Source organism: Corvus cornix, chromosome 15, assembly GCF_000738735.6.
Source record: "Corvus cornix cornix isolate S_Up_H32 chromosome 15, ASM73873v5, whole genome shotgun sequence".
Taxonomy (NCBI): Eukaryota; Metazoa; Chordata; class Aves; order Passeriformes; family Corvidae; genus Corvus; species Corvus cornix.
The window spans coordinates 5814854-5842701 of NC_046345.1; the positions used below are offsets into that span (position 1 = coordinate 5814854).

The following is a 27848-nucleotide window of genomic DNA, read 5'->3' on the forward strand; positions in this document are numbered from 1 at the left end:
GTGTGTTGAACAGTTAAAAAAAAGGAAAAACTTTTAAAAAGAAAATGATTCTCCCTTCTTTTTTTTTTCCCAAAATATTTCTCTCAGGTAAAGGTTGTGACAGGAAAGGATGGGCAGACTGGTACTCCTGTCGCTATAGCAACCCAGCTTCCTCCAAATGTTTCTGCTGCTTTTTCATCCCAGCAGCAACCATTTCAGGTACTTTTCAATGGTTCTAAAATGTAGTTTCATCCCAGATTTTTTTTCTTCATTCAGATTTGATATTTCTTAGATGAATTAGAATTTTCCCAAAAGCCCATCCCTTATCATCTAAACAAAACCAAAAAACCTTTGCAGTCTTCAAATGCATCAGTATAACTGAAGCCTTGAGGAAGTTAAAGCTTTGTCTCCAGGTTGCTGGCTTATTGCATTAACTTTCAGCTTGAATGTTTTCACTTTGGTTTGTTTGTCTTTTGTATCCCTAATGCATTTGGTTCATTTGTGCATTCTGCGTAGTGATAATATGGATTCTTTGTCTGTGGCATTGTAATTGTGGATTTCTTCTAAAATTCTTTTCTTTTTTTTTTTTTTCCCCTTATGTATTAAAGGTTTTAAATGTGGCTACAGAAGGTTTTGGATTTGCCTTCCCTGAAATGTGTTAAACAACACTACTAATCCTCTGACAGAATTTGTTTTAAATAATTGACTGCTTTCCATTAGCTCTGCTGTAAATGTTGGGAAGAAGAAACAGAAGTGCTTATTTTTATTATAAAGGTCCTTTTTAACAGTTTTTTTCTTTTTTCATGAGGAATGCTGAAGAAAGTCAAGAAATAAATGTGATCATCAGTTAAAATTTTTGTGTATCAGTGATAATGCAACTTTTTGGTTCAGTGTGGTTTTATGCAGCTGCCTTCAACTCTGACATCACCGCATACATGCCTTGAGAAGTAATACACCCTAATTCCATCTGCAACTAAAATATTTACCTTTTAGCTCAATGACATGCTCAGCAGGTGTTGTGAATTACTCTGCTGTACCACAGCAGCTGTACAGTCTGTGCTGCCTTCATCTAGCTTTGGAAATGGGAAGTTAAATGAAATACAAGCTGGGTTGTGTTCCTGCGTGTAACAAATGGGATGTTCCCTGTGATACTGTACAAAGGAGTTGTGTAGTGAAGGGGATTGCACTGAGAGTTCTTCCTTATGGCCAGTACTGGCGTGTCTTGGAAGTCTCCTTAGGTAGTCAGGCTTTATTTAAGCTGTTTAAAATAGCTAATGTTCTATCAGGTTATTTACTGTAGTGATTAGGGTTATCATCAAGCTGTAGCTGCAGCAGTGATGATACTTTTGAAGGTGTTGTACCATTTCAGACCATTTTCAGAGAAATTGGTTCATGCTAAACATGTACAAAACTCTGTGTGACACTGACATTTTAGCACAAACTGCTAACAGAAAGTGGCGTTTCTTTCCATCAGTCTTGCTTTTTGCAACTGTTTATGGAGAAATAATGTGTCCCAATCAGCATCACCATTCAAATCCCAGTGCATAAACGCAGCACTCAGAGTGATTATTGTGTGCATGCTGCATAATCATGACCTCAGGAGAGCTACATTATTTTAATTAAAGTTGGGGCAGTTTTAGTCTAATATTAGTGGTATGTGACTGCAATTTATAAAGACATAACATGTCTGCTCTCTGAAGAGTCTGACCTAAATTACACGGTGATAATGCAGACAGCTAGGAGGCACGTTCTTAAGAAAATGTCAGTCAAAAATCCTAAAGTAGAGATACAGCCTGAAACTGTGAGTATGCAGTCATCCAGAGGGAGAGTGCAGGTGAAATAAATGGCATTTAATGTGGAGTTTGAGGAATGTACTTTCTTAAACTGATGTCCCAGAAACATCTGATGCAAATGGGACATAAACTGAATTTGTTAGTCAATTCAGTAGCGTTTACAAAATCAGTTCTTGTGGTTTATTTTGAAAATTCTGTAAATGCCCAGGTCTGTGGTGCTCTGCCAGACACTGGCTGTTGGACCTGAAATACGCTGCATGTCTGCCTCGTGAGAAGACAAATATTTGAAAACTTAATCCCTATTGAGTGTGAAATGGCAGTGAACCATGAATATGAGTCAGAGATTCTTAAACCCCAAATTTACATCTTAAAGCTGTAGATGTATTGCTGAAGTGGCCACAAATGCCCTCAGAGCAGCAAAGAGATTAAGTGTTATTAATTCATAGCTATTGATTGAGTCTGAGGGGCATGAGATATATTCAGGTCAAAAAGGAGCATTTGAAACCCAGTCATTGTAGGTGATGTTGGCTGTGATTATTAATACCATGCAGTGAAGCACTGAAGATGCAGGATGTCACTGCTGTGATTTAACTCAATATAGGCTGGTGTTTACCTCCATGGATTTAATTTACATTGGTAAAATTTCAGTTAAAATCAGAAAAGAAAATACCTGTGAATAAAGTAAAAGATTCTTATGGGAAATTATTGTCTTTGTATGTTGTCCTAAAAATTTTTCACATTTGCAAACCCATACTGTACCTCAACACGTTTAAGGCTCTCACCTTCAGAAAATTACACTTTGAGAACTAGAGTGCTAAATGAATTCATTTCCTAGGATGCAGAGACTGCCTTACATAAAGTCTGTGTTTGTATTTTCTGATGGAATCTTTTAAGACGTTTTTTTGGGATAGTCCTTATTTTTCTCATGTTAAGTTTCATAGTAGAATATTTGATACAACATGGCCAAATACTGAGGAGAATTTAAAAATGACTTGGAAACTCAGTGAAAGGAATTGGACTTGCACAGACACTGATGGACATTAATAAGTACTTGCCAGTATGCTGAGGCCCAAAGAGTATGAAAATTGTCATGTACACAAATTTGTTTGCTTCAGTAATCCTGTACATGAGACTGTCACCTGTGTTTGATGCTGAAAGGATTTTCTGGGATATGTTCTTGCCATCATTGCCAGTATTAAATGTAGTGATTTAAAAATAAAAGTTTGAATGTGCTGTGTAATCTTACTGAAGCTAAATTCCAACTTGCTGAATCAGAGCCCAGTGATTCCTTTTGCATCTCAGTATCAAAAATGCTCTTCCAGGCTTCTTAATTCATAGTTTGTGTGCTGTTTATCCTCAGACACAATGGATAGTAATTTCTGATGAGCTCTTATGTCACCTTAGCCTTATGGCAATATTGTTTCTCCTCACTGAGTTTATTAATGAAACTCATTTTGCCAGCTGTGCAAACAGGTACAAGTCCAGCTTCTGGAAACCTGTAACTGGAACTTGTGTAACTTGGCTGAGGTTATTTATTCCATCTTCCCAGCTTTCTCCTGAAATATTTCAACAGTAACTCTCACAAAGCTCTATCCTGAGAGTGAAAGTGGTGGAGACTCAAAAAAGCTTAAACTGTTTTCAGGATGAGGATGAATTTGTGTGTTATGATGTTCCACACAGATGTACTACACTAATGAAAATTTCCATTAATTAAAAAAAAAAGTAGCAAAAAATACTGGGCAGGTTTATTTTTTACATATCCCATTTTCCTGAGTTTGGTATCTCTTAACAAAATGTAGGTGTGCATTATATATAACCAACTTCATCACTGTAAAATTTAAACACAACGAAGAGTATCTGTGCATTGTGGACAACTAAAACTTCATAGCAGATATTGAATGAGTCTTGTTTCCTTTGTTGTACAGCTGTTCTGAAGGACTCGTTCTGTGCTGGCCTCCTTAGATCCCTATGTAAATTCTGTCCTGGTGTTAGACCATCTGCAGATTGAACTTCTGTGATTTGTTTTCTTTTCCCTGTAGCAAACGCATACAGGGACTCCAGGGACGGGGACTGTGAGCACCATAGAGATTGAAGCTTTTAAGAGACAGCAGCAGGCCCTTGCACCAGCAGGTATGTTCCACAGGCACAATTCCACTTCAGTTCTCTTTTCTTTCCTTTCCAAACAGTGATTGGAGCCCACTGTTCTGTAACTGTTGAAATACATTTTTGCCTCACCTTGGGAATCGCCAGATCCTTAGGACTATCTACTGTGACTGGTGCTGTGAGAAGAGTGCACTCCACTCCCAGTAGATAGGCCTGGATTTGTCAGGCATGGAGACATTGTTAGGTTGATTGTTCTGGCTGAGAAGATTGGAGATGGCCACCTTGAAGTCAGAGGGACTCTGCCCCTGGAACATGTTCTTCATAAATGCTACACATGTACAGTAGTCGTAGCTTTTGGAGCTGATGTTGGAATCATGTGTAGTAGTTTGCTTTGTGAAATTGAACCCATTCCATTATACCATGCCATAAATGGAATTTGAATATCACAGATTCGTCTAAGAGACCACGAATTGAAGTGGGCCGTCATGGGATGGTTTTTCAGCACCCGGGTGTGGCTTCAGGAGTTCCTCTTCAACAGCTAATGCCAACGGCACAAGGTACTGTGTCACCACATGCCAGTTGCACATTAATTTAACAAGGAGATGTTGGTGATGGGACTAGAAACTTGGGCTTCCGGCCTGCCAAGATCCTAGTCCCACCACACACTTCTCCATGTAAATTAATACTTGGTATGCAATGCCTGGTTTGTTTAAGGAGCTGAGTGACGGGCTCCAAAGGTGCATGTGGGCATGGAAATACGTCACAGGTGCTGATGCAAAATGGCCAATCTGAGAATTCTGGAACTGAGCCAATGATTTATGAAAAGGAAACCACCTAATTGGAACATCATGACAAATTTTTATTCATTAGTCATGCCAAGCTTTAGAGTACGTGTTAGAGTGAATGTGTTAAGAACCAAGTAGTATTTAGCCTTGATGCTGTTTTTTTAGGTTAAATTCCGTTAGCTCACCAGTCCTTTTTTTTGAGTATACAACATTTAGAAGACCTATAATGACATGCTCTTTTATAGTTGCTGTGCTCCAAATTTTAGTTACAGTCCTGTGCATGAGCTACTTTGTTGTTTATTGTAATGGTGATTTATTTTGTGATTGTGATGTGGTATTTTCAAGTGATGGTGTCTTGTGGCAAAGTAAGTAACAAAACCACTCTATTCGCAGTTGATTTCCTCCTTAAATCAACAGAGAGCATTGGACATTTTAATCTCATCTGTGCCGTGTCTCCTCTTGCCCTGCAGGTGGAATGCCTCCCACTCCCCAGACGGTGCAGCTGACGGGGCAGAAGCAGAGCCAGCAGCAGTACGACCCCTCCAAGGGCCCTCCGGTGCAGAACGCGGCCAGCCTGCACACGCCGCCGCCGCAGCTGCCAGCGCGCCTGCAGCCCGCCAACGTCCCCATGGCGTCGCTCCCGGCCACCCTGCAGCTCCCCCAGCAGCAGCCACAGCTCGTGGAGCCTCCAGCCCAGCCACAGATCCAGGTGAAGATCCAGCCCCAAAGTGTGCCCCTGACGGCCGCTCCGCTTCCAGCGCCGCTCCAGCAGCAGGTGCCACCAGCAATCCACGTGCAAGGACAGACGCCCAGCCAAGTGTCGCAGCCTCAAGCTACGATACAGCAACAGGTATGGGAGTGTTAGTGGGGTGGCAATGTGTTTGTTTCCATGGCCAGTAAAATCTAAGAACGCTGTCTTCATTTTTTAATTCCACTGGACACTTAAATCTTTTCCTTGTAGAAATGCAGGTGTACGTTTGTTATTAAATTAAAGTCTCCATTATGTTCTGCTGTAGTGTAGACTAAGTATTGAATCCTCAACTCATCAGTAACCAGTGTGTTTCTTGGGCAGACTGTGACTCTGACACGACCACCTGCGGATCCTGCTCAGAGTTCTCAGCGTCTTGCGGCAAATCCACTGCCACCTACCTCATCCATTGCTCCAGCAGCGATCCCAGGCACAACACCGCCTTCTCCATACCCAGTGCAAACGAACAGGACCTCTCCAGCAACCAACAAGTCCCTGTCTCCCATTGCATCCAAGCCTCCTGGCTTAGCAGTAGCAGCAGCAGCACCTAAAACACAAAGTCCAGCTCAGAATGCAGCAGTGTTGCCACAGGAAAACTCTCAAGACAAGCTGGCTGAGCAAGTAAAGCTGGTAAGATGTTTTCTGTGTCCTGCTTTTACACCTTTTCTTTTCCTGTCAGTTAGTTTAATGAAGTAGGAGCAGTTACTGTTTTCCTATGATTCTACAACTTCGCATGCGTTCTGCAGCTTCATTGTCATTCTCTGTACTTCTTTTCAAGGAAAATCAAATCCATCAGCGGATAGCAGAACTGAGAAAGGAAGGTTTATGGTCCCCCAGGCGACTGCCTAAACTCCAAGAGGCTCCAAGACCAAAATCCCACTGGGATTATTTGCTGGAAGAAATGCAATGGATGGCAACTGATTTTGCCCAGGAGAGAAAGTGGAAGATGGCAACTGCTAAGAAGGTACTTGAAAAACATTTTTTTAACTCAGAACAATCAATGTTGATGTGACTCTCTTTGGCAGCAAAGCTATTGAGATATCTTTTGCTACAGATAGAAGTGATGGAAAGATGAGGTGCTAACTTTTACCTTTAAGAAATCATGTTGTCAGTTTTGGATATGGCATCTGAGACAGACTGGATAATTGTACAGATTGTGGATGCAAATAACAGTTTGTGGATTTTATTCCTCTGGAAATCAAATAGCTTGTTTAGGGACCCACTCAAGATGTTGACTGGGTTATATTTAAATAAAAGATAGAGTTATCATGCCTGTCTCACAAATGAGTTATTTCCTCTCAATGAAGAGTAAATGTAGAATTTTGTAAATAACTTCCATTGGGTGTGGTTGTCTGTCTAGTTCTTTTTTCTTAATCTCAGAGAGAAATAAGAGTAAAGAGAGCAGTAAGAACATGGTAGAGAACTTTTTCCATAAGGAAAGAGAGCAGCACAGCAGGAATACAGTAGTGGAATGAAAATTCGTATGGTGTGAGATGAAATATATAAAATCTGTTAATTTACAATGAGCAAGGGTTTTCTATGGATACCAGCAATGTTGCTTCTTTTTTTGATACATTTATGACCAGTTTAGGATAATGAAGAAGCAACTGAAGGACATTAGTTTAAGTTGCCATGTTGTTTTTTACTGTATGTTCTGAAATGATGGAAACTCAGCAGCAAAGTATTTAAATAAGTGTATTGTTGTGTGCAACAAACATCTGCATTTTGAATATAATTTAAATCTGGATTTCCATTTGTGGCCAATGGTAGGTTTTTAAGAATAGGAGAAACAGGAAGGGCAAATGTGAAATGATCCTTCCCCTGGCACTATGCTTCAAACTTCTGGAAGTCAATGTTTTAGGGACCTCCTGAGCTAAAGGTTGCAATCAAGTCAGTCTTAACAGCCATTGACTGATCTTTCACTCATGTATGTACACTCTTTTTGAACTCATTTTAGCTTTGGTCTCTGACATTTTGTGGTGTGATTTCTGTGACTTCATATGTGCTGTCTGAAAAAGAAGTTTTCTTTTGTGTGTTTGCTGCTAATTTCAGTGGAATTTTTTCTAATTTTTGTATTCAGAGAGTGAATTAAGAGTTTCCTACTTGATTGCTTGGTTATAGTTGTTGTATTTTTTTTTTCTTTGAGTTTCATGTCTGTTGCTTTACTGGCATGGTAAGAATTAGAAATACTGGAGGTAAGTGCTATGTGTGTAAAGCTATGGTCGACATCTGGCTGCTGATAACCACTATAATGTTAACAAATGCAGTGATATGTATTTTGAAGTAACCTAATCCAGTATTTCATGGCATTTTAGATGGTAAGAACTGTGGCTCGTTATCATGAAGAAAAGAAACTTAATGAAGAGCGAGCTAAAAGGGAAGAACAGAACAAACTGAGGAGGATTGCAGCATCCATTGCTAGAGAAATAGAGTATTTCTGGTCTAACATTGAGCAGGTGAAGTACCCACTCACTAAGACTTGTGTAATTTGTGCTGGTTTTCTCATCTTCACTAGTTTATTTGTAAAATAAAAGTGCTTTACTAGACTTGCTTTACATTTCAGGTTGTTGAAATTAAACTGCAAATTGAATTTCAAGAGAAAAGGAAAAAAGCTTTGAATTTAAAGAGATTTTCAAGGAAAGGTAATTGTATTCCATTTCATAAGAAATACAGTCTGAATTCTGATGTTATTGTTTTATATAATTTCACTCAGTGCAGGCTAATCTCATTGGTAATAAAATTGTGAGTTGCTAATAGGTTGTGAATAGATCTGAGTGATGAGTTATGGGGTTTTTATGTTTTTGTGCTAGATTTTGTTTATAATTCTTGTGTTTTGCTTTGAATACAGTTAGAAGTTCATGTAAGAAATGTAAAATTGCTAAGTGATGAATGCATGCATCAAGTGTAATAATTTTCCAGGTAAGGATACAAAAGAAGACCTTTATTTGGAAAAAGAAAGTGAAATGGTAAGCCTTTCTGTTTTTTGAAAAACCCATCAGATAAGTTTAAAAGTTACTACATATGTGAAAAAGTTTTGGTAAAGGTGAATTTTTTTTTAAGTACATGGTGATGATAAGTAGATTTCACTGTAGTTACTGGCAACTGAATGTTCAGTCACAAGCACAAGCATAGCTTTTTTTTTCTGGTCAGGAAGGGAAGTGGATTATGGTCGATACATGGCTTTAGTGGCTGTGAATCGTTCATTTTGAGTTTGAAGACCAAAAAGCTGTACAAATTAATTGCCAGACCTGGGCAGGAGTTTCATCTGCAGTAGCCAGGGCTAGACTTTGTGGGGCATGAAGCATGTTTTCAGGTGTTCAGCAGAGATTTATCTGCTGAGAGATGAAGGTGTATGTTACAGAATGGATCAAACTGAATGAAGCTTGGATATCTTTTTCCCTGGATGAAATGTGTGCTAGGAATCCTTGGCTGTGTTTGTGCAAATGGAAAAAAATGGACAAGGGATCTGAGGCCCTGAGCCATCTGTTGTGGCACAGCTGATGCCCATGTGCTGAAATACTCCCCCTCCACCAAGCAGAATGCCTACATCTGAATTTCCTGCTAGGAACAAACCTTAGCATGTGTTATCAGCCAAACTGTGGCCCAGCACTGGCTGTGAGAGTTAATTGGCACAGGCTAAACAATTCTACAGAGTGCACTGGACAGCTGAGACAATTGTAGGCCTGTGCCATATCCCTGTTTTATTGACTAGTGAAAAAATTTAGTCCTTGAGCCAGCCTAAGTAAAAGTTTTGTATCACAGCTGGACCTGAATGGTTTGACCCATGAGCACTGGAAATGGCTGATTGCACACTCCCATCAATTCAGAAGCAGAGTTTCTGTTTCTCCATGACCAGGGAAGTGCTAATAGGAGTTAACTGTCTATCAGCAAATGCTTTTGGGACTGCAAGGCATGTTTTGTTGTCTTTAAGAACTAACCAAAGCCCCCTGCTTATCTTTGTTTTCTATGATTTTAAATATTATAATTATTTAATGCTAGGGGGGTTCATCATCTGGAAGGAAAAGAAAGGCAAGCACGTCTTTGACTGATGAGGAAGGTAAGTCACTTCTCAAAATTTTGCACCCATAGCATAGTACATGAGTTGAATATTAAACCCACAGGTTTTCAGTCTGTTACTTTCTGGGGGCAGTGCTTTTCACAAACCAAATACCAACCTTCATCTATTTCTTAGAAAGGTTAGATAGTCAATTAAATAGTAAATTATCCCTAAAAGAGCTTCAGTGAAAATTTGAAAACAACATTTTCCTTGAAATTATACGGCCATTATTATTGGTGGATTTTAATTCTTTCTGTCCTCATTCCTTTGTTTATCAAGCCTTACTAATGGTCTTGAAGTTCTTTTGAAGATTTTAGACTGAAGTACCCATCTGCTTTGGGTCCTTTCTTGTGATAACAACTCCATCATGTTTCTGACAAAGGAACTCCCCTGTTTAAAGCTACAGAACAACATGTGGTGAACATTGTCAATCACCACTTAACTGCCTTTTGTCCTGAGGCAGAAATGCTTCTCTCCTTATCACTTAAGTACTACATATAGTTGCTTTCAGATTATCTTATTTTCCATACATGTTTAATTCTTTTTAAGTCTTGCAGACATAAAATATTCTCTGCTAGTTCACTTCAGGGCTATATAATTACAAGCCTCCTGAATTATTATACAATTTGAATTCCAAGATATGCATTTGTTTTTCTTGTAGTTGAAGATGAAGAAGAAACAATTGAAGAACAAGAAGCTAAAGAAGGAAACATAAACCATCAAACTGAATTGTCTAATCTAGCCAAAGAAGGTAGGCATGTGGCTTGGTTCTTTTCTGGGCTGGGCTCTGAAACAACAGCTGGAAACACCCAGCAGTTGTATTTGTAGAGGATTGGAGGTGGGAAATTGAGTGTATCCAGATGTTCAGTCCTGTGTAGTCTGTACTTAGTTTTTTGTGTTTGGAAAGCTGCAGCAGTTTATGGGATGATGATGGACATCTGTACTTTATAAAGCAGTCCTAGTAATCACACAAGGTCGCTTGAGAAAAAGCAGTTCTCTAGTGAAGCACTGCGTTAAAACCTTCCACCAAGACTCTCAACCTGAGTTCTGGGAGTGCATGATAAGCACTTAAAACCAGGGTTGTATCAGATTGAACAGGGACATTTTATCATTTACTGTCTTGAGTATCTCAGAAGGGTTTTGTGACCGACTTGGTAGGTCCGAAAGAGCCCTTAAGTGCTGGTCTTGAAGGGGGGGGTATAAATATTTGAAGATAAGGGGCTTTTAGGGACAGTGCTCTGGCTAGCAGCTCTCTCTCATTAGCAATGTAATTGCTGTGCTGAGCTTGATGTGTGCAAAGTACCCCATAGAGATGTGTCACTTACCCTGGTAAAAGCAGATTTTTAGAGGCAGGCTGCCCATTAGGCTGAGCCTGCCTGGCAATTAACATGCGTTTTCCAAATCTGTTTGGTTGGTCTGTTTGGCAGCTTAGTGGCTGCAGTGAACTGGCCAGTTGGAGGGATTATAACCCTTGGCCAGTCAGCCAAGTTCCTAATGAGAATGTTTGCTGATTGATTGGCCACTGCCAGCATGTACATTCCTAGTTTACCGGCTCAGACAAGGGATCCTGGAGTTGCTGGTTAGAGGAGCTGAGGTACAACTCAGTTTTGAAACTTTTGAAGTCTTGAATTGTCTTCCAACCACTCAGCTGGATTTGATGCCCGTACCTTCCCAACTGGGGGTTTTCTGAGGGTTGTAGGGTGTGTTTGTAATACAGTAAAAAGCAAGGTGTGAGAGCAAACTGCTTGGTGTAATGCCAAATGTTCTCTGTAATCGAGGTTATTAAATAAATACTGCCATCATTCATCTAATAATTACCTCTGAAGTTAACTTCTGATTAGAGAACTGGCTTTATGCAATTGTGAAGAATGTAATGAGATGAAAATTAATAGTATCTATTGTTTCAAGTTTTGGTATTTTAAGACTTAAATCCTTTAATAACCTTCAGCTGAATTGCCTCTGGAAGATCTGGTAAAGATGTATGAAGGTGCCTTTGCAGAAAATTTTCACTGGCCCCAGCCGAAGCCTGACAGTGAAGAGGAGAGCAGTGAGGAAGGTAAATTACTCTTTGTTTAGAAGAAGTTGTGCTGATTTACAAGGTGAAATAAGTTCCTTGGCTCATCAGGACTCTGTGAAAAGACATTTTGTTCTAGGGGAAAACACATATTGAGTGAATCACATCAAAAATTTCTCAGTTTGTGAAAAGAGGGCAGTGTTTGCCTGTCTTAAAGTGAAGATGTGTGAGATTTTCAAGAACAATACTGAGCCTTAGAAGAGCCTCTCTACACTGAATTAAACAGCACACTTCATAGGTAGCTTTAATTACATCTCTGTTCTGTACTAATGTGATGATAGGTCTACATACTTGAAGACAGGTTTTAAGTAGTATGATAGGACCTCCCTAGAAGCTGTGGAAAAGCTAATGGTCATGTTAGCCTAGCTATTACCACAGGCCTGGGCCCTAGGGTATATCACTGTGTCCTGCAGCCATAGGGAGGAGGAGGAGAGAAGATCCAGCAGGCAGGAATTGTGCAGCAAGATTGATTTATTTAATTATTTTACAAACTCTTTTATAGACTTTTTTTCTTCATAGTCTAATTGGACAAAGGACCAGCCACCCCTTGGGGGTGATTGGCTAAAATCCTAAAACACCCATTGTCAAAATATTTTTCTACTGTACCATAAACAAGACTTTCCAAGGTTGCAGGTGGCTTGGTTGTTTACATTCCCTGCTACCTCTTCTGTGAGAGAGAAAAGTCTCTCACGGACTTAGAAAATAGCAAGAAAATCCTTGCTAGCGGCATTCTGCTGTGAATGTCCAGAATGTGTGCATGAACCTCAGCTTAGGCTATCTGCATTTTACTTGAACTAGCTTAAAAATCATAGAATTCCTTTTAAAAGTTAGCTGCCTCCTTTAGACCATGTCTGAATCCTGGTTATTTCAGTTCCTTTGTGTAACTGCTACTGAACCATGTTAGACGCCACTGTAATTTTCCTCTCTCTCCTAGAAATGGAAGACCATATGTCTGATAGGGAAAGTCCCCAGAAGGAAGTTGTCCTCATAGACTCCCTTCTCAGCATTGACCAGTACAAGGGCATGGACAGATCGAGTCCTCCCAAGAAGCACATGCGAGACATAGCGGAAGTCGCTGCTGCAGCGGAGATGTTGTTACCTAAAGGGAGCTCCAGGATAACAACAGCAGTAAGAGTCCCTATTTTCTGCTACTCTGTGTGCTGATGTTTACATAAAGAATGATTCATTTCTTCATTATTTTGTAGCTTTTAGCAAGAAACTGCGTTTGTTTTTTTTTCAAGTTACCTATAGTTTATGCTTTATGCCATGCTCTGTGAATTTAACTCAGGAAAAAATATCATATTATTCACATTACAGGTAAAATACAACACTCCATCACTGTTGTATGGGTCTCTCAGAGAATATCAGAAGATTGGGCTGGATTGGCTGGCAAAGCTATACAGAAAGAATCTCAATGGCATCCTGGCAGATGAGGCTGGGCTTGGAAAAACAGTGCAAATTATTGCCTTTTTTGCCCATTTGGCTTGTAATGAAGGTAAGTTCATTTGGCTAACAGTTTTAGACAGGTACTGGGCCAGCATTATCTTTGTGAATTGTAGCCTAGGGTCACTTTTTTTCCCCTGCTGAACCATATCAGGCTTTAGTTAATGATGGGAGTAAGATTATGTCAGAATAACTTTCTCATACTTTGTGACATAGGGGTGCCATCTAGTCAAGTATAGTGTCTGATCAATCTGTTACCCCCTAGAGATTCTTCTGAATACTTGTGAATTCTTATTAGAATAGAAAAAGCCTTACAAATTCTTTAATGACCAGGAGCAGATTAGTCATTAGAATACCTCTGTTTGTTGTTATTGGATCTCATTTTCAATGATTAATTTAGTGCTATGCACTTCAAAAATCAAGGGAGAATATAAGGCACATGCATTGTAAAGAGTCTCTTTCCAGTGTTAACTGCTGTGTTTCCCCTTCTGTAGGGAACTGGGGCCCTCACCTTGTTGTTGTCCGGAGCTGTAACATATTGAAATGGGAACTGGAATTGAAACGCTGGTGCCCAGGGTTGAAAATACTTCTCTACTTTGGGAGCCAAAGAGAACTTAGGGCAAAAAGACAGGTGCTGTATTCTGCAACTCTTACGCTGTTGCCTAAGACCTTTAGCCTGTATTTATCTCTATGTTCCTTCCATGGTGATGTGATATGAGGAGTTTTAACACACTTCATGTTGGTTTACAAAGAGATTCACACCTAATGGTTCTAGATTTTCAAAGGCATTTTTTGAACCCTTTAGCATTGAGCAATACTTGCAATACTTCACCTGCTTTCTGAACTGACAAAAATTCAAAGACCAAGACTTACTTTTAGAATGTGTTGGGTCATAGTGTCTTTTTTAATGAAGAAGTAGCTGGTTGTAAGATATTTGAGAGTTTTGCCTTAACTTTTCTGTCTCATCCTTTCTTTCCTTTTCCATAGGAATGGATGGAACCCAACAGCTTCAATGTGTGTATCACTTCCTACAAGCAGCTGTTCAAAGGCCACACAGCATTTATGAAAATGCGATGGAAATACTTAATAGTAGATGAGATGCAACAAATAAAGAATATGACTGAGAAGCACTGGGAGGCACTTTTCAGTCTTCGCAGGTACGGAGCAGAGAATTGATTTCCTGCTGGGAGTGGGTTTTTCTCTTCTCATGTGACACAGTTCCCTTCTTAAAAGAAAACTGATTAAAAAAAACCTCTTTTGACTTGGCCTGCCCAAATTCCTGAGTAACGTGCACCTATAGAGAGATAACTTTATTTGAAACCTTCAGGATTCAGAGAAATGCTTGAGTTCTTTTTGTTTCCGCTATCATAACACTGTAATTCTTCTTTGCTGGTATTCTGTGCTCCCAAACAGATCCCCTGATGTTCTGATACTCTGTGATGAAGCAGCTAGTTTGGTGGTATATTCAAGGTTGAAAAGATACTTTATCCTAGGTTTAATTTAAGTATATCTACATGATTCTTCTGTGTATCTGACAAACATAAAGGCGTAGTAATCAGTCAATTAAAAGTCCTCTTTTGTTCACAGCCAGCATCGGTTGCTTCTGATAGACACTCCTTTGCATAACACATTGATGGAGCTGTGGACCATGGTACATTTTTTGATTCCGGGAATCTCCAGACCTTACCTGGATTTTCCAGTAAAAGCACCTAATGAGGAGAACCAGGATTATTGCCATAAACTGGTCATCAGGTTGCACAGAGTATGTTGTCATTTTTTCTCATGTGTCCTACTGCAGAAGTACTGCTGTTGAGGAGAGGGGGAATAAAAATACGTGGTTCAGATCAGAATTTGTGTCCTTTCTTAACACTTTGTTCAGTTTAGACAGAAAATCCTGCTGAAAGCAGGGGGTTCTGCTACCAGAAGAGTCAGGAGATTTTTAAAAAAAATAATACAGGGCTCAGATTTTGAAGCATGATATGCAGAAATTAAAGAACAAATTAATGTCTATACAACTGTGTGCATAGCAGTATGATTATATATAGCATATGCAGTTTATCACATCAAATCTGTTCGGTGTGAATAGGTTTAGCTTCCTGTTGTAAACTCTTTGAAGTGAGAATTCTTTTCCTCTCAATTCTGAAACGTTTCAGATGATTCAACCGTTTATTTTGCGGAGATCAAAGAGAGATGTTGAAAAGCAGCTCACAAAGAAATACGAGCACGTGCTGAAGTGCCGTCTGTCTAGTCGACAAAAAGCTATGTATGAGGATGTCATATTACAACCAGGGTAAGGGCTTAAAACAGTAAATGTAAAATGCTGTCACTTTTAGTGCTTAGGCAAGTAAATAAATGATTGTCATGGTGGGAAGTGTTTTAGTGTTTCTCTGAAATTTTCCATTATGGCCCATGAATAGAATGTGATTGCCTTATAGACTAGAATTACAGCAGGTGATGCTATGGCCTTGTGGAAAACATGCATTTACTTCTGGAACCTAAGAATTGAGTTATGATGGTCAGGTCTGCTGCTGCACTGTTTTAACATTTGTCTCTAATGAGTAGTTCTTCATTTTTTTAAAACCCAGAGTTTTTCCTCACCACCCCCCTGTCAGTGGTAATTGACAGGTGCAGGGGTGAAACAGAAACAAAGGAGGGAGAGAACAAGGGAGCTGGATAGGCTGTATTTGATTGTAAGGCAGACCTAGGTCTTTAAGTTCCACTTTTCCAAATTTACTTTGGTACAGTGCTGCTTAAAATACTGCAGAAACCCTTGGTGAAATCTAAACTTGTTTTAAGACTTTTGCATAACATACTGCATTGCTCATTCTCACCTTGCTGATTTAGGGACATTTCCATATAAGCTGCACATAAATCAGCTTCTTTCTGTATAATTTATTTGGTAGAACCCAGGAAGCCCTCAAAAGTGGACACTTCATCAGTGTCCTGCACGTCCTGATGCAGCTGCAGCGGATTTGTAACCACCCTGATCTGATAAACCCCCGACTTTCAAGCTCCTCTTACGTATCAGAAACACTGGAATACAGAACAGCCTCTCTGGTGCTGCGAGCCCTGGAAAGGGATATTTGGAAGGTTGGTAGAAAATGTTTTTTTCCCCTCTTAGTGCCCTGACAGAATTTCAGTACTTACTATTGTTTTCTTATATGTCATAAGTCTACCTGAGGTTTATAAATAGAAGGAATTCCCTCTTCCATAACTGTGCCTACCAAGTGTGTTCTTGCTGCATCTCTTTCTTTTTTTTGTCATAGTGGTTTGAACTTTTCAAGTGGTTTGTAAACAGTAATTTTTCATGAACTACTTGGTCAAAGGGAAATTAGCTTTGCTTTCATCATGCTCATGTTTTCAGGAATTTTCCAACACTGAAGTCACTCTGGGTAGCGCTGTGCTTATTTATGGCATTCTGCAATTTTCTTTTTGCTTTCAGTAGCTGAAGGAAAGCAAGATTTACTCTTTTTCACCTAAGAGTGAACATTCTGTTAAAGTGACTAATTAGTACCCTTCTGTCAATCCATTTGAAGTACCATTATTTCTGTTATTGTTAAACAAGCGATCGCACTGCTTGAGATGATTAAAAAAATATAATTAAAAGGAGTATGAGTAATGGAGCAGCTGAAGTTTTTGTTTCATTTTATTTCCATCCTTTATATTTTTCTACTCCTAAATTACAATTTGGCATTTAAGCTTGATAGTTAACCTTCAAATAGTTCTATTTAATTGTTTGGAAACTACGATATATGAAGAATTGTTAAGTGTGCCTTGCTTTGATTTCCATAAGTGGCTAGTGATGTCAGCTCTTTTTCTTCTAATGCTTAAAATGGGACTGTCAGTTTAAGATTTATTTCCAACTTTTCTAGACAGTTTTGACTAATAATTAATAGTTTATTTCTTAAACTTAAACTATTTCAAGTTAAAAAGTAAATATATATCAATTTAATTCAACATCGAACATAAAGAGGACTTAACTGTTTGGGTCATCACATAAAACAAACTTAATTTTCTGAAATCCCCAGGAATCGGACCTGTCTCTTTTTGATCTCATTGGAATGGAAGACAAAATGACTCATTACGAAGCACAAATGTTGCCAAAACAAAAAGTTACTAGAAAGTTGATTGAAGAAATCTACAGCTCCCCTCCACCACCGGCGAGGCCCAACCCAGTGAAGCTCAAACCAAGCAGGTATGTGCACCTGCACTCCTTAGCTAGAATTACAGCAGCAAAACGTGATTCTCTTGCAATCTTTACTGAGTTCTCTCTGCATCTCTGCTAATGTGATTTACACAAAAGCTCAGGCTTACCTTTGCATTTAATTATTCTCTTGCTTTCTTGTTTACCTCTGAAAGCAAGAATTTTTGTTTTTTGAGGCATGGAGTTCCATTTGAAGTTTGTTAATGGATTTCCCATAGTCCTTACTGCACCAGCAGATGAGCTTTGTTCTTGGATCTTGTTTATGGCAATGGAGTGTTGTTTTGCAAAATTAACGTGAGGATAATTCAAGACTTAGTTGGGCCTACAGTGTCAGCTGTGGTCTCACTGTTATGTAAGAGACATACGAAGTTTTATAACAGTAAATTTTTTCAAAGTATTTCTCTCCTAGTAAAGTAGTGTTCTCAAAGTAATGTGGAACTGTTTATCTAATGCAAGAGAGCTGCCTGATGACCTGCAGCATATTGATGTCTCTCTGGAGATTATATGGGAGCCCTTTTTTTCAGCTATCTTCAGTATCTTTTTCCAGATACTGACCTAAGCCTCTTTAAGGTGTTTGTTGTAATCGTGAAGCATCCTGCATTAAATTGGGTGTATGGCAATGAAAGTTTTCTTTCTTGGATTTAGCAAAATCACTTTCTACAATGTTTACTCAGGAAGTTTGTGAAGTGATGAGTCTTGCCAGCTTCAGCCATCTGCAAGAAAGAGATTAGCATCTGACATGATCAGTTTATATGTTCCTTGGGTGACAGAGGTTGTTTCTAAAGGCCAAGCTATGATCTTCCTATAGCCTTTGACTTTTCCTGTTCTTGTCAGGTTGTTCCAGCCCGTTCAGTATGGTCAGAAGCCCGAGGGCAGGACTGTAGTTTTCCCAAGCACTCAAGTCCAACGAACGGTGACCACGGCGACGGTGACTCAGCAGGGACAAGTGCGAGGCAGGTCCCCCATAGCTACGGTGTCTTCAAATCAAGGTAAGGGACTCAGTGCCACCTTGGTCACCTGCACCTCTGCATAGACAGATACAAATTAGTCTGTTTAATAGCACTCCTTTTCCCTCTAGCTTAATGGTCTAGAATACTAATGGCTTAAAAATACCAACAGACTAATTGCCAGTAAAATTCCCCACTAGTTTCTACAGTATGATCTGCCAGTGTAATGCAGAACTAAACTTTGTGTAACCTGTTAGCATATGGAGTAAATATGCCACAGTTGGTATTTAAATCCTGAAGACGTGTAATGTTCTGTCAAAGATGGGATTGTACAGTGCTTCTCTGTATTTATTTAGCCTTTAAACAATGCTTTCCAAGTAGATAATGTTGTAAAAATAGGATGGAGTTAGAGGTGTGGCTAGCAATCCCAGTCTGTAAGGACAAAGCCGTTCTTGTAGCCATTTGATTATCCTGTTGGAAGGTTTCTTTTTAATGCAGGTTGTTTAAAAGAGCGGAGTTAAAACCTCTAACAGCTTGCACAAACAACCCTTATTGATTGCAGCTGCAGCAGCACAGTTTCAGACAACTCAGGCTTCCACCAGTGCTCCAAGACACCAGCCCGCAGTGACCTTCACCACAGCAACTAGCGCAGCCAACCCTGTGAAACCGCGGGGCCAGACCTCTGCGCCGGCCCCGCAGCCGGGCCAGCCCCAGCCACAGCCACAGCCCCCCCCGCACACCATCCAACAGAGTGTGCTGCCTCAGAGGCTCGTACTGACCTCTCAGGCCCAGGCACGGTTGCCTAGTAAGTGGCCTCCCCTTTCAAGGTTTCTCCCACCTTTGTACTACAATGAGGTTAAGTTACTAGGCACCCTAAAATGTGTACAGAATCGTTGTTTTTTTTTCACTCTTCTGATTAGCCTTGCTCAGTATGTTGCTTATGACCAAGGAAAATCGAAAATTGGATAAGAAACAATAGAATTGCTGTGGACATACATTAGCGGTGTCAACTTAATCTCCTATTTCTGCATGTTTCTTCTGCTGGCAAGACTTCCTTCAGACCAAATGTTTTAGCTCTCTCCTAATTATTCCTTTCATGTTAAACACTAATCCATCTGCTAAAGGCCTCTCTGGCAGAGAGGAGCGTCGCCACTGTTAGGCAGAGAAAAGCGATGAGGCTTTGCTTTAAGGTTGTATGTGCACTGCCTATTAGCATGTGTAGAGAGTACTGAGCACTGATGTATTAATTTTATCTCTGGGGTAATGCACTGCCTTTACAAAAGCTGAATTTTGACACCAATATTTTTTCAGTACCATAAAACTTAATGCTGAAATGCCTCTAACCTTTCTGCATTTAAATCACAAAAAGCTTGGTGCTTGCCACTTTGAAGCTTTTTGGTTTGTCTAAATGCAGATTGCTTGATATAAATCATGTTTCATCAGCAAATTTCAGATGTGTATTGACTGTGCCACACATACGAATATTTTAATTTCTTCCTTGAAGCTTCCTTCATGCTCTTGAAAAGGCAGTGAAAATCACTTTAATGTCTATACTTGTTCTGTTACAAAGTGTCACATGAGTTTTCAGGTAGCTCTTAACTTTTTTGCTAATGAAAGTGGTAATTTCTAAAATGTTGATGTTCTTACCCTTTAAACAATCAGCTTCTTTCCAGTTTGTCCAACAAATATAGAAAGCAATACCTGCTTAACTTTTATATGACACTTTTGATGCACTAAGTATAATTATGCATGGAAGGCGCTTCAGCACCAGTTTACTAACCAAAATGTAGAATTGTGAATATTGAAAACTTGCCTACCACTTTGATTTTTTTTTTAATGCCTGTTTCCCTCCTTAACAGGTGGTGAGGTAGTAAAAATAGCCCAGCTGGCTTCTATAGCAGGAGCACAAGGCAGGATCGCTCAGCCAGAGACCCCAGTGACTTTGCAGTTCCAAGGGAACAAGTTCACTTTATCACACAGTCAACTCCGCCAGCTCACTGCAGGGCAGCCCCTGCAGCTACAAGGTACTTATTTCAACACAGGCAGTTTGCCATTATTCAGAATGCTCATGTTTTGATATGGACACCACGTTCCTTGTTGCTGTATGTTGTGGAGATTATTCCATCTCCAGTGGTTATACTGCCCTGCTCTTCCTATTTTCTGCGTGAGACAGGGGTGTCAGGGTAGCTCTGGTTTGAAGATAAATGCCTATCAAATGAAAGACATGGTTACTTCCTTTTTCTGTATTGTATTTCAAAAATGTTACTATTTGATCTGTTTTCACACCCATGCAGTACAGCTAAAGTAAGGTGAGGCATTATTTGATATGAACTCCCTGCTGAGCAGAAACAGACAAAACTGAGAACATTCTTGGTTTGTTCTGAAATTGTGTAAATAATACTTAAAGTTTGGCGTGCTTCTGAATTTTGACCCAACTATTGCCCTGAGCTGAATGCTCTACCAACAATATATTTTGTTCTCAAATCTTCCTTGCTGGTGGTGTGTATTGCCAAATTTAGGAGAATCTGCATATCTTGATTCTCTGTGGCCAACAACATAAATAGAGGGACTGTTAAGTGAAGATTTTTTGTTTGATTGGATTTTGTCCAAATTCTGTATAAATACCTAGATTAGAATGATACCCCTATGACATGAAACTCCTCTTCAGCTGTGAATACTTGGGTGTTTCCCTCCTTTTTAGCAGATTGGTGTAATGAACGTGTCTGGTAAACTTTAACATAGTTTGAAGTAGTAATGATCTGTTTGCAATGGTAATAGATTCTGCTAGAAAACATGAATTCTTTCCCACTCTTTCCACCCTAATGTGGTTTAAAATCCTCCACTGCAGGAAGTGTCCTTCAGATTGTGTCAGCCCCTGGGCAGCAGTACCTGAGGCCTCAGGGCCCCGTGGTCATGCAGACGGTTTCCCAAGCAGGAACTGTGCAGAACGCCCTGAATGCTTTAGGAAACCAGCACCAGGCAGGTGTCCCAACTTCCACTGCAGTCACACAGCAAGGTGGGTTTTCCAGCCTGAAGAAATGTCTCTGTCTAAATATTCAATTGCTAAAATCACATTCATATATAACTCAGAATTCTGTAACTTGAGTTCAGAAGTGGGTAAACTATGAGGCAAATTCTTCCAGTTTGTACTCAATGTGTGCTAAAATTTTAAGAAAATTTTTAGTACAAACTTGGAGAGCATGTAACTTAATTATAGGGGGATTTTTTGCTAGTTTCGCCTTTGGTTAAATTTTTGTGGGAAGAAGTAAATTTGAAATACTTCGTTAATTTTTGCAAGGAAAAATCAAGGGTGATTATTTTTTATACTGGCAGAGAATGTCCAGTAATGCTCTCCATTTTCCCACTCTGATTTTATCTAATTTCTTTCACTTCTCCAGCTGATCAAGCTGCAGTTTTCCGTTTCTCTCTGTGAATGTTGCTTGGGTATTTGGTGCCTTGCTGTAAATGTGGTCAGTTCCTTGCTTAAAAACACAACCAAGATATTGATCAAAAATAATAGAAAAATTAATGCATTTACAACAAAACAGCAGATTATTAAATGAAGGTAAATATAACACTTGGAGTTCATTCCCTGAAAATAGCCATCTGCTGTAATTTTCTTGGGATATAAACCATTCCTTCAAAATGGTGTGATGTTCTTACAGTGTAGTTAACTGTCTGGGAAAATACCTGCTAACAGTTGAATTCACAAGAATGCTACTGAGATTCCATCATATGATTTCACCAATTTGTAGATAACACTGAATTGATGTGTTTTCTGAAAAATCTGAGATGATTTGCTTAAGATAAGTTAAAACAATCTTTTCCTGAATTGGAACGTTTTCTATTTTCTATTGTGCTCATATTAACATTTTCTAAATGTTAACATGTATTGCACTGTACATGGAATTTTGAATAAAGTACAAATGCAGCACAGCACTTTGCTTTGTACAAAGCAAAGTAAAATTCCTTTGATCTATCTTGGATTTTTGTGAGAACAGTTAGTGTAAATATCTGTCAGAGATGTGGTGTGTAACAAAGTACAAATTTACAATACCCAATGGACATTCAGACTAAAAATGTGTCTGCAACAGTGATGTGTTACAGCTATGAAATGTCTACTTATTGAAAATAATAAATGAGAGCAATTTTCAGAAGAATAAATATATAAACACAAGGTTTATCCTCAGTTTGTATTCCAGGTAGAGCTACAGTGACTAACTTGCCATCTGGTGACATGGGAGCAGTGTTAAAACCAGCACCTTTGCATGGACAGTCACAGGTACTCAATTTTTATTTTCTTGTGGGAGCACAACCTTTCCGAATCAATTGTAAGTCCACGTCATAGTTGGAAGCTATAATTTGCAAAGCTGGAATCAATTAAAAACTTTGATGATTACAGAAGAGGTAAATAGCCCAACTTCTGTCCATGTTTCAGGTTGACAGAGCTGATGCATTTATCCATAGATAAAATAAATTCTGGTGTATAAAAGCAGCTGACAGCTTTCTTGTGCTGTGATAGACAGGTTCTTGTAACTGTTACATATTTTAATTGTGTAGGGATGCATAAATAAAGAAATCATAAGTTCTTTTTTGTGTTTTGAACACAATGGCAAATTGGGCAAATTTCTATAGATTTCTAATCTTAACAAGTTTTTAGAAAAGATACTCAAGCAACTTACAAAGCATAGGGAAACATCAAGAATATATCAAAAGCTATGAAAATGTACTTTTAAAAAGCAAGAAGATACTAAACTAAGGTAGAATTGACTCTTCAATCTGAATTGAATTCAGCTGTAGTCTTTAGATTTTATCTGAAATTTATGCCTTTAGTAATTGGCCTAAGTAGCAGTTCTACTTGAGGATCTATACTCTGATCCTGATAGTTTCATTCTAAAGAACCTCGAACCCCTCATTTATTGTGATGAGCAGCAAATGTGGTTTTTATTCACCTTTTCTTGGCAAAGGAGACATATGAGGAGAAGAACCGGCTCTTGAAGGAGCGCCTGGACAGGATCTTCTCCGGCAACGAGCGCCGCTGCTGGCGGGCCCCGATGTACGGCCGGGACGTGCTGAGTGTTTGCTCTCTGGCTGGAGACAGGAAGGCCTCCCAGCTGCCTTCCAGTGAAGGCAACAGCTGGAGGTGGGCTGGCTTTGTCAACTGCTGCCTTTCCTCAAGTGCCTCTGGAGGCCCAAGTAACCCCTTGCGGGAAATGATCCTGGGTTTGGTTCAGCAACAGGAATCTGTAAAGGATCTTGTTAACAGGTAATGTGTGACTCTGCCTGGCATCTGGTTATTTCGAAAACACCTTTCAAAAAGGCTTAAGTTTCTCTCGATGAGCTTATTTGGTTTAGACTGGTTTATTTAGCAGTAAACAACATGCAGCATGAAAGTAAAAAAGAAGCCACTTCTGTTTCCTTTGCATCTTTATAAGAAATGTTTTCAGGGTCTCTTTCCTAATTTCAAGCCCAAATTCAGCTGACCATACTTAGGCTTACATTTTTATGCTTTGGATTTACTTGAACAGGTACCTCTTGGACCCAACTAACAAGAGTTAAGACCCAGAGATACAGAGAGAAGCTAGTTTAGCCAAGACTGACTTTTATTGCTATGCCTATGATTATTGATAATCAATTTATGTGTTGCTTTTAAATTGGAATTCCTTGTTTTGATGCTTTTCACAGGGCTCTCTTTGTGTTGCCAGCTGCAGTTGCTGCTCCCCCATGTTTGTATGTAGCAAATCCTCCCCCTTCATACAGTCACAGACTGAAACTCCTTAAGCAAAGCCTAAGGCAGAAGGCAGCTCCACACTTGCATCAGTTGCAACAGCTGACAACTCCTCACTTGCTGCAGTTCCCTGACCTCCGGCTGGTGCAGTATGACTCAGGTAAAGGACATTTGCTGACAATATTTTTGTAATTTCTTGTGTCACATGAATGGAATTTCTGTATAAAACTCTTTATTGGTTTTTCTGTTTGAATTACAGGAAAATTAGAAGCTCTCGCTGTCTTGCTTCAGAAGTTGAAATCTGAAGGGCGCCGTGTGCTGATTTTGTCACAGATGATTCTGATGCTGGACATACTGGAGTTGTTCCTGAATTTCCATTTCCTCACATTTGTGAGGATTGATGAATATGCCAACCAGGAGCAACGGCAGGTAAGTGTGCCCTACCAGCTGCCCACTGGTATAGCAGTATGTGCTGCCAAGGCTTTTATACACTACAACAGGGAAAGGAAATTTGCCTCGTTTTGTACTCAGTTTGAAACACTTGACTTGTTTTTATCTGGGTTTTTTTATTAGGCTGTAGTGAATTTGGTTTGGCATTTTATTTTGGTGTGTGGTTTATTTAGTCCTTGCTTTATTCTGTTCATGTAGGAGCTGATGAAAATTTTCAACAGAGACAAGCGCATTTTCTGTGCCATCCTTTCCTCTCACAGCCGTTCCACGGGAGTCAATCTTGTCGAGGCAGACACTGTTGTGTTCTATGACAATGATCTGAACCCAGTGATGGATGCAAAAGCTCAGGAATGGTGTGACAGAATTGGGAGATGTAAAGATATCCATATATACAGGTGATGGTGACAGTCAGTGTCTGCTCTTTAACATGTTTTAATGTAAGGTTATTTCAGACAGTGCTGCCCTGTATGACCTGGAATAAAGTGGAAACAGTGCTGAAAATCACCTCCCTTCAATAAAAAAAGTTGCCAGGATATCCTGTGAAAAAGTGGGGGGGGTTTAACACCAAGTGTAATGAATGAATCATACCTGCATGGGTTTTGTCTGTTAGCCTACATGGAATTTTATAACTTTTCCTTTATGTTGTTAATTTTTTTTTTAATTAACATAAATTATTAAAAGAAAGCCCTACAGTAGCGGTGGTAGTGTGTTGTTTTTCTGGGCCTGCACCATAACTAAAAAAACTCCCAGAAATTATCACATTTTAAGAGTATAGTGTTATTCTCTACGGACAATTTATCTTTTTGTTTCTGAAAGCTGTTTTGGAAATGACTTACCAGATTTCTCTTTTTTTTTCGTTTTTTTTAGGCTTGTCAGTGGTAATTCTGTAGAAGAGAAACTTTTGAAAAATGGCACAAAGGACTTGATCAGAGAAGTAGCTGCTCAGGGAAATGACTATTCAATGGCCTTTTTAACACAGGTAAGTTAATATTCAGAATGCATTGAAACACTCATGTCTCAATGTTTAATAAATTCAAGCATCTGTGTTGGAGTGTTTAGAAGCAGTTTAGTAGAAGTCTGTCTGGGCTAGAATTAATAAGGAAACATATTGGATTTCATGATTGCTTGAACTCTCAGTGTTGGGGCCACATTCTCTAAAATACCATCCATCTGTTTTGTTCTGTTATTTGCATAGTGATGCACAGATATCACCCATGACTTAAGATATTGTGATTTCTTCACCCTGCTGCAAAATTTTGCAGTGTTTGCAAGGATGAAGGTCTCAATAGCTTTAAAAATGTGAAATAAGAAGTTTGTGTATTTAGAGAGATAGGCTCTCAGTTGCTGCTCTGAAGATGCACGAGGCAGTGACTCCACTGGTGAAGCCAGACCATCCCAGCTGGCACTCCCAATATAGAAAAAAAAGTAGAATGCTCCCAGTAACTGAATGTATTTCTCTTTTTTCCTTCTATTTAACAAGCAAACAATTCAGGAATTGTTTGAGGTTCATTCTCCTATGGAGGATTCTGGATTTAGAGTGAAAGCAGAAGAATTTGTGGTACTTTCTCAAGAGCCGTCTCCAGCAGAAAATATTTCACCTAAAGTTGCAAGACCATTCATAGAGGTAACGATTAACACATACATTAAAAATACAGCTGTGCAACGTTAGTATTAAACAACTGACTGATCTTGTTTTATTTGGGTAAATTCTGTCTCTTTTTCTGATAGTTTTATGCTCTTTTGTCAGAGCCCAAAAGCCCAAAGCTGATACTTTCTGGGACTATTTCTCTTGCTGCAGCAGAGTCTTAGTCCAGACATTTGTGTGGCATTTCAGTGAACTCCTTATGGAGTTTCTTTCCATATTTTTGAATTCTTAATTATTTTTAAAATGTATCTTTCTGAAAGGCCCTCAACAGCATTGAACGAGAGGATGAGGAGTCAAATGATCACATTCAAGAAATAGGATCTGAGTCAAGCATTGAACCTTTAATCTCAGAGCTCTGCGAGACAAAATACAATGAAGAGCCCTCACAGCTGCAGGAGTTAGTTGCTGTCGTGGATCAGGTACCACATCTTCCCTCGAATATCTGGCTAAAAAGTAATGTTTAGTTCAAATGTTTCAATTTCTTTGCAGTTTGACTTTAAAGCAACTTTGTTGTCTATTCCATTAAATGGACAGGAGATCTCCCCCTGATTTAAGATGTTAAGATGAGTCTTAAGGAGAGCTTTGATACTTCATGTAACACTTGTTTTATTATCCTTAAAGTAACATTTTTTCACTTTGATACTGCCCTCAGCTGACTCCAATTGAGAAGTATGCTTTGAATTATCTGGAGCTCTTCCACGGTTCATTTGATGACAATGAGCCACGGTTGAGTGAGGTAAAACAAATCTTTCTTTTCCATGTTATTCTGCCACAGAACAACTTTTATTATATTTTCAATATGAAATGGAAGTTTCTCCAGTGATGTGGAATATATTGTAGGCACTTCTGTGATCTTTTCTTGCTATACCTTGTGAACAGCATAATGTCTTACAGAGAGCTTATTATTTTGGGATTCTCTGGTTTAAGCAGGTGTCAGTTCTTAATTTCTTTTTTTATGAAATGGGAATTACTTTCAGCCCAGCTCAGCAAATATTTGTTGTACTCCATTGATAGCGAGGGAAAAAATTTCATTAATTTCAGTGAGCTTGTGTTCTGGTTGTCTTCATTGTTTTTATGCCATGAAGATTTTTTACCTTTTCTTTTATACCCCTGTTATACCTTTTTACAACTTCGGTATTCTTAGTGCTTTTTGCCTACATCCTTGGACTTGTTTGTTCAGCTAGGGGACTAAACATTTTAGAAGCTTTGTAGTTAAGGGTTAGTGTGCCCCAGACCCCAAGGTCCTCTCCAGAACACATTCTGTAAACCAAGATAGAACCACCCAGGGGAAGGTTCCTTGGGGAGGGGGACTCATTCAAGGCTCTCATTGGGGAATTTTTGATAGATGTGCTAATTAGTAAAACCTATAATGTTATACCAGATCATTTGGGGGTTGTGCATTGTGGTGTGCATAGAGGTGCATTTGACCTGGACGTGTGCACCTAAAGATCCTTAAAATAAATACCAAGGTAAAATCCCTTTTTCCCTTCTAACCATGTTTGACTCTTGATTTTAAGACCAGGAAAAGGCATCAGTTTAACTGAAATTCTTTGATTGCTTTATATTGATGGTTTAAAAACCCTCAACAAAGGCCAAGAAATATCTTCTAAATGATTGTGAAAGTATCTGTTAAGAAATTGCTGTAAGATTCCCGTGCCTGAAAATGACAAAGTTCAAGGCATTTATATGTTCCTGTGTAAAGTTTCTAAGGAGTCTGACTTTCATCTAGATGGAACTGAAAACTGCAAAGAAAGCCTGGGAAGTCCAGCATATGAAGGAGTTAAAGGAAAGAGAGCAAAAAATGCTTTGGGAGGATGAAGAGGAACTTCTAACCTACACTCGGGAGGATGCGTACAACAAAGTAATTGCTGATTAGTCTTGTCTTTCTTAAC

The 27848-nt window shown here is 39.2% G+C and overlaps 1 protein-coding gene across 1 annotated transcript in view; it reads left to right on the forward strand.

Annotated features, from left to right (window-relative positions):
* EP400 (E1A binding protein p400) overlaps positions 1-27848 on the forward strand; it is a 47843-nt gene that overhangs the window by 5331 nt on the left and 14664 nt on the right. The window contains 34 exon segments of the mRNA XM_039560845.1: positions 88-198; positions 3812-3902; positions 4325-4432; positions 5131-5510; positions 5733-6038; positions 6187-6372; positions 7724-7864; positions 7972-8050; positions 8328-8374; positions 9408-9465; positions 10127-10216; positions 11414-11521; positions 12474-12667; positions 12857-13034; positions 13477-13613; positions 13970-14139; positions 14570-14744; positions 15136-15272; positions 15886-16072; positions 17011-17177; positions 18021-18175; positions 18696-18938; positions 19993-20157; positions 20982-21149; positions 22324-22415; positions 23101-23399; positions 23819-24021; positions 24121-24290; positions 24510-24706; positions 25179-25290; positions 25792-25935; positions 26217-26375; positions 26609-26692; positions 27686-27817. Coding sequence (XP_039416779.1) covers positions 88-198; positions 3812-3902; positions 4325-4432; positions 5131-5510; positions 5733-6038; positions 6187-6372; positions 7724-7864; positions 7972-8050; positions 8328-8374; positions 9408-9465; positions 10127-10216; positions 11414-11521; positions 12474-12667; positions 12857-13034; positions 13477-13613; positions 13970-14139; positions 14570-14744; positions 15136-15272; positions 15886-16072; positions 17011-17177; positions 18021-18175; positions 18696-18938; positions 19993-20157; positions 20982-21149; positions 22324-22415; positions 23101-23399; positions 23819-24021; positions 24121-24290; positions 24510-24706; positions 25179-25290; positions 25792-25935; positions 26217-26375; positions 26609-26692; positions 27686-27817 — 5373 coding nt within the window.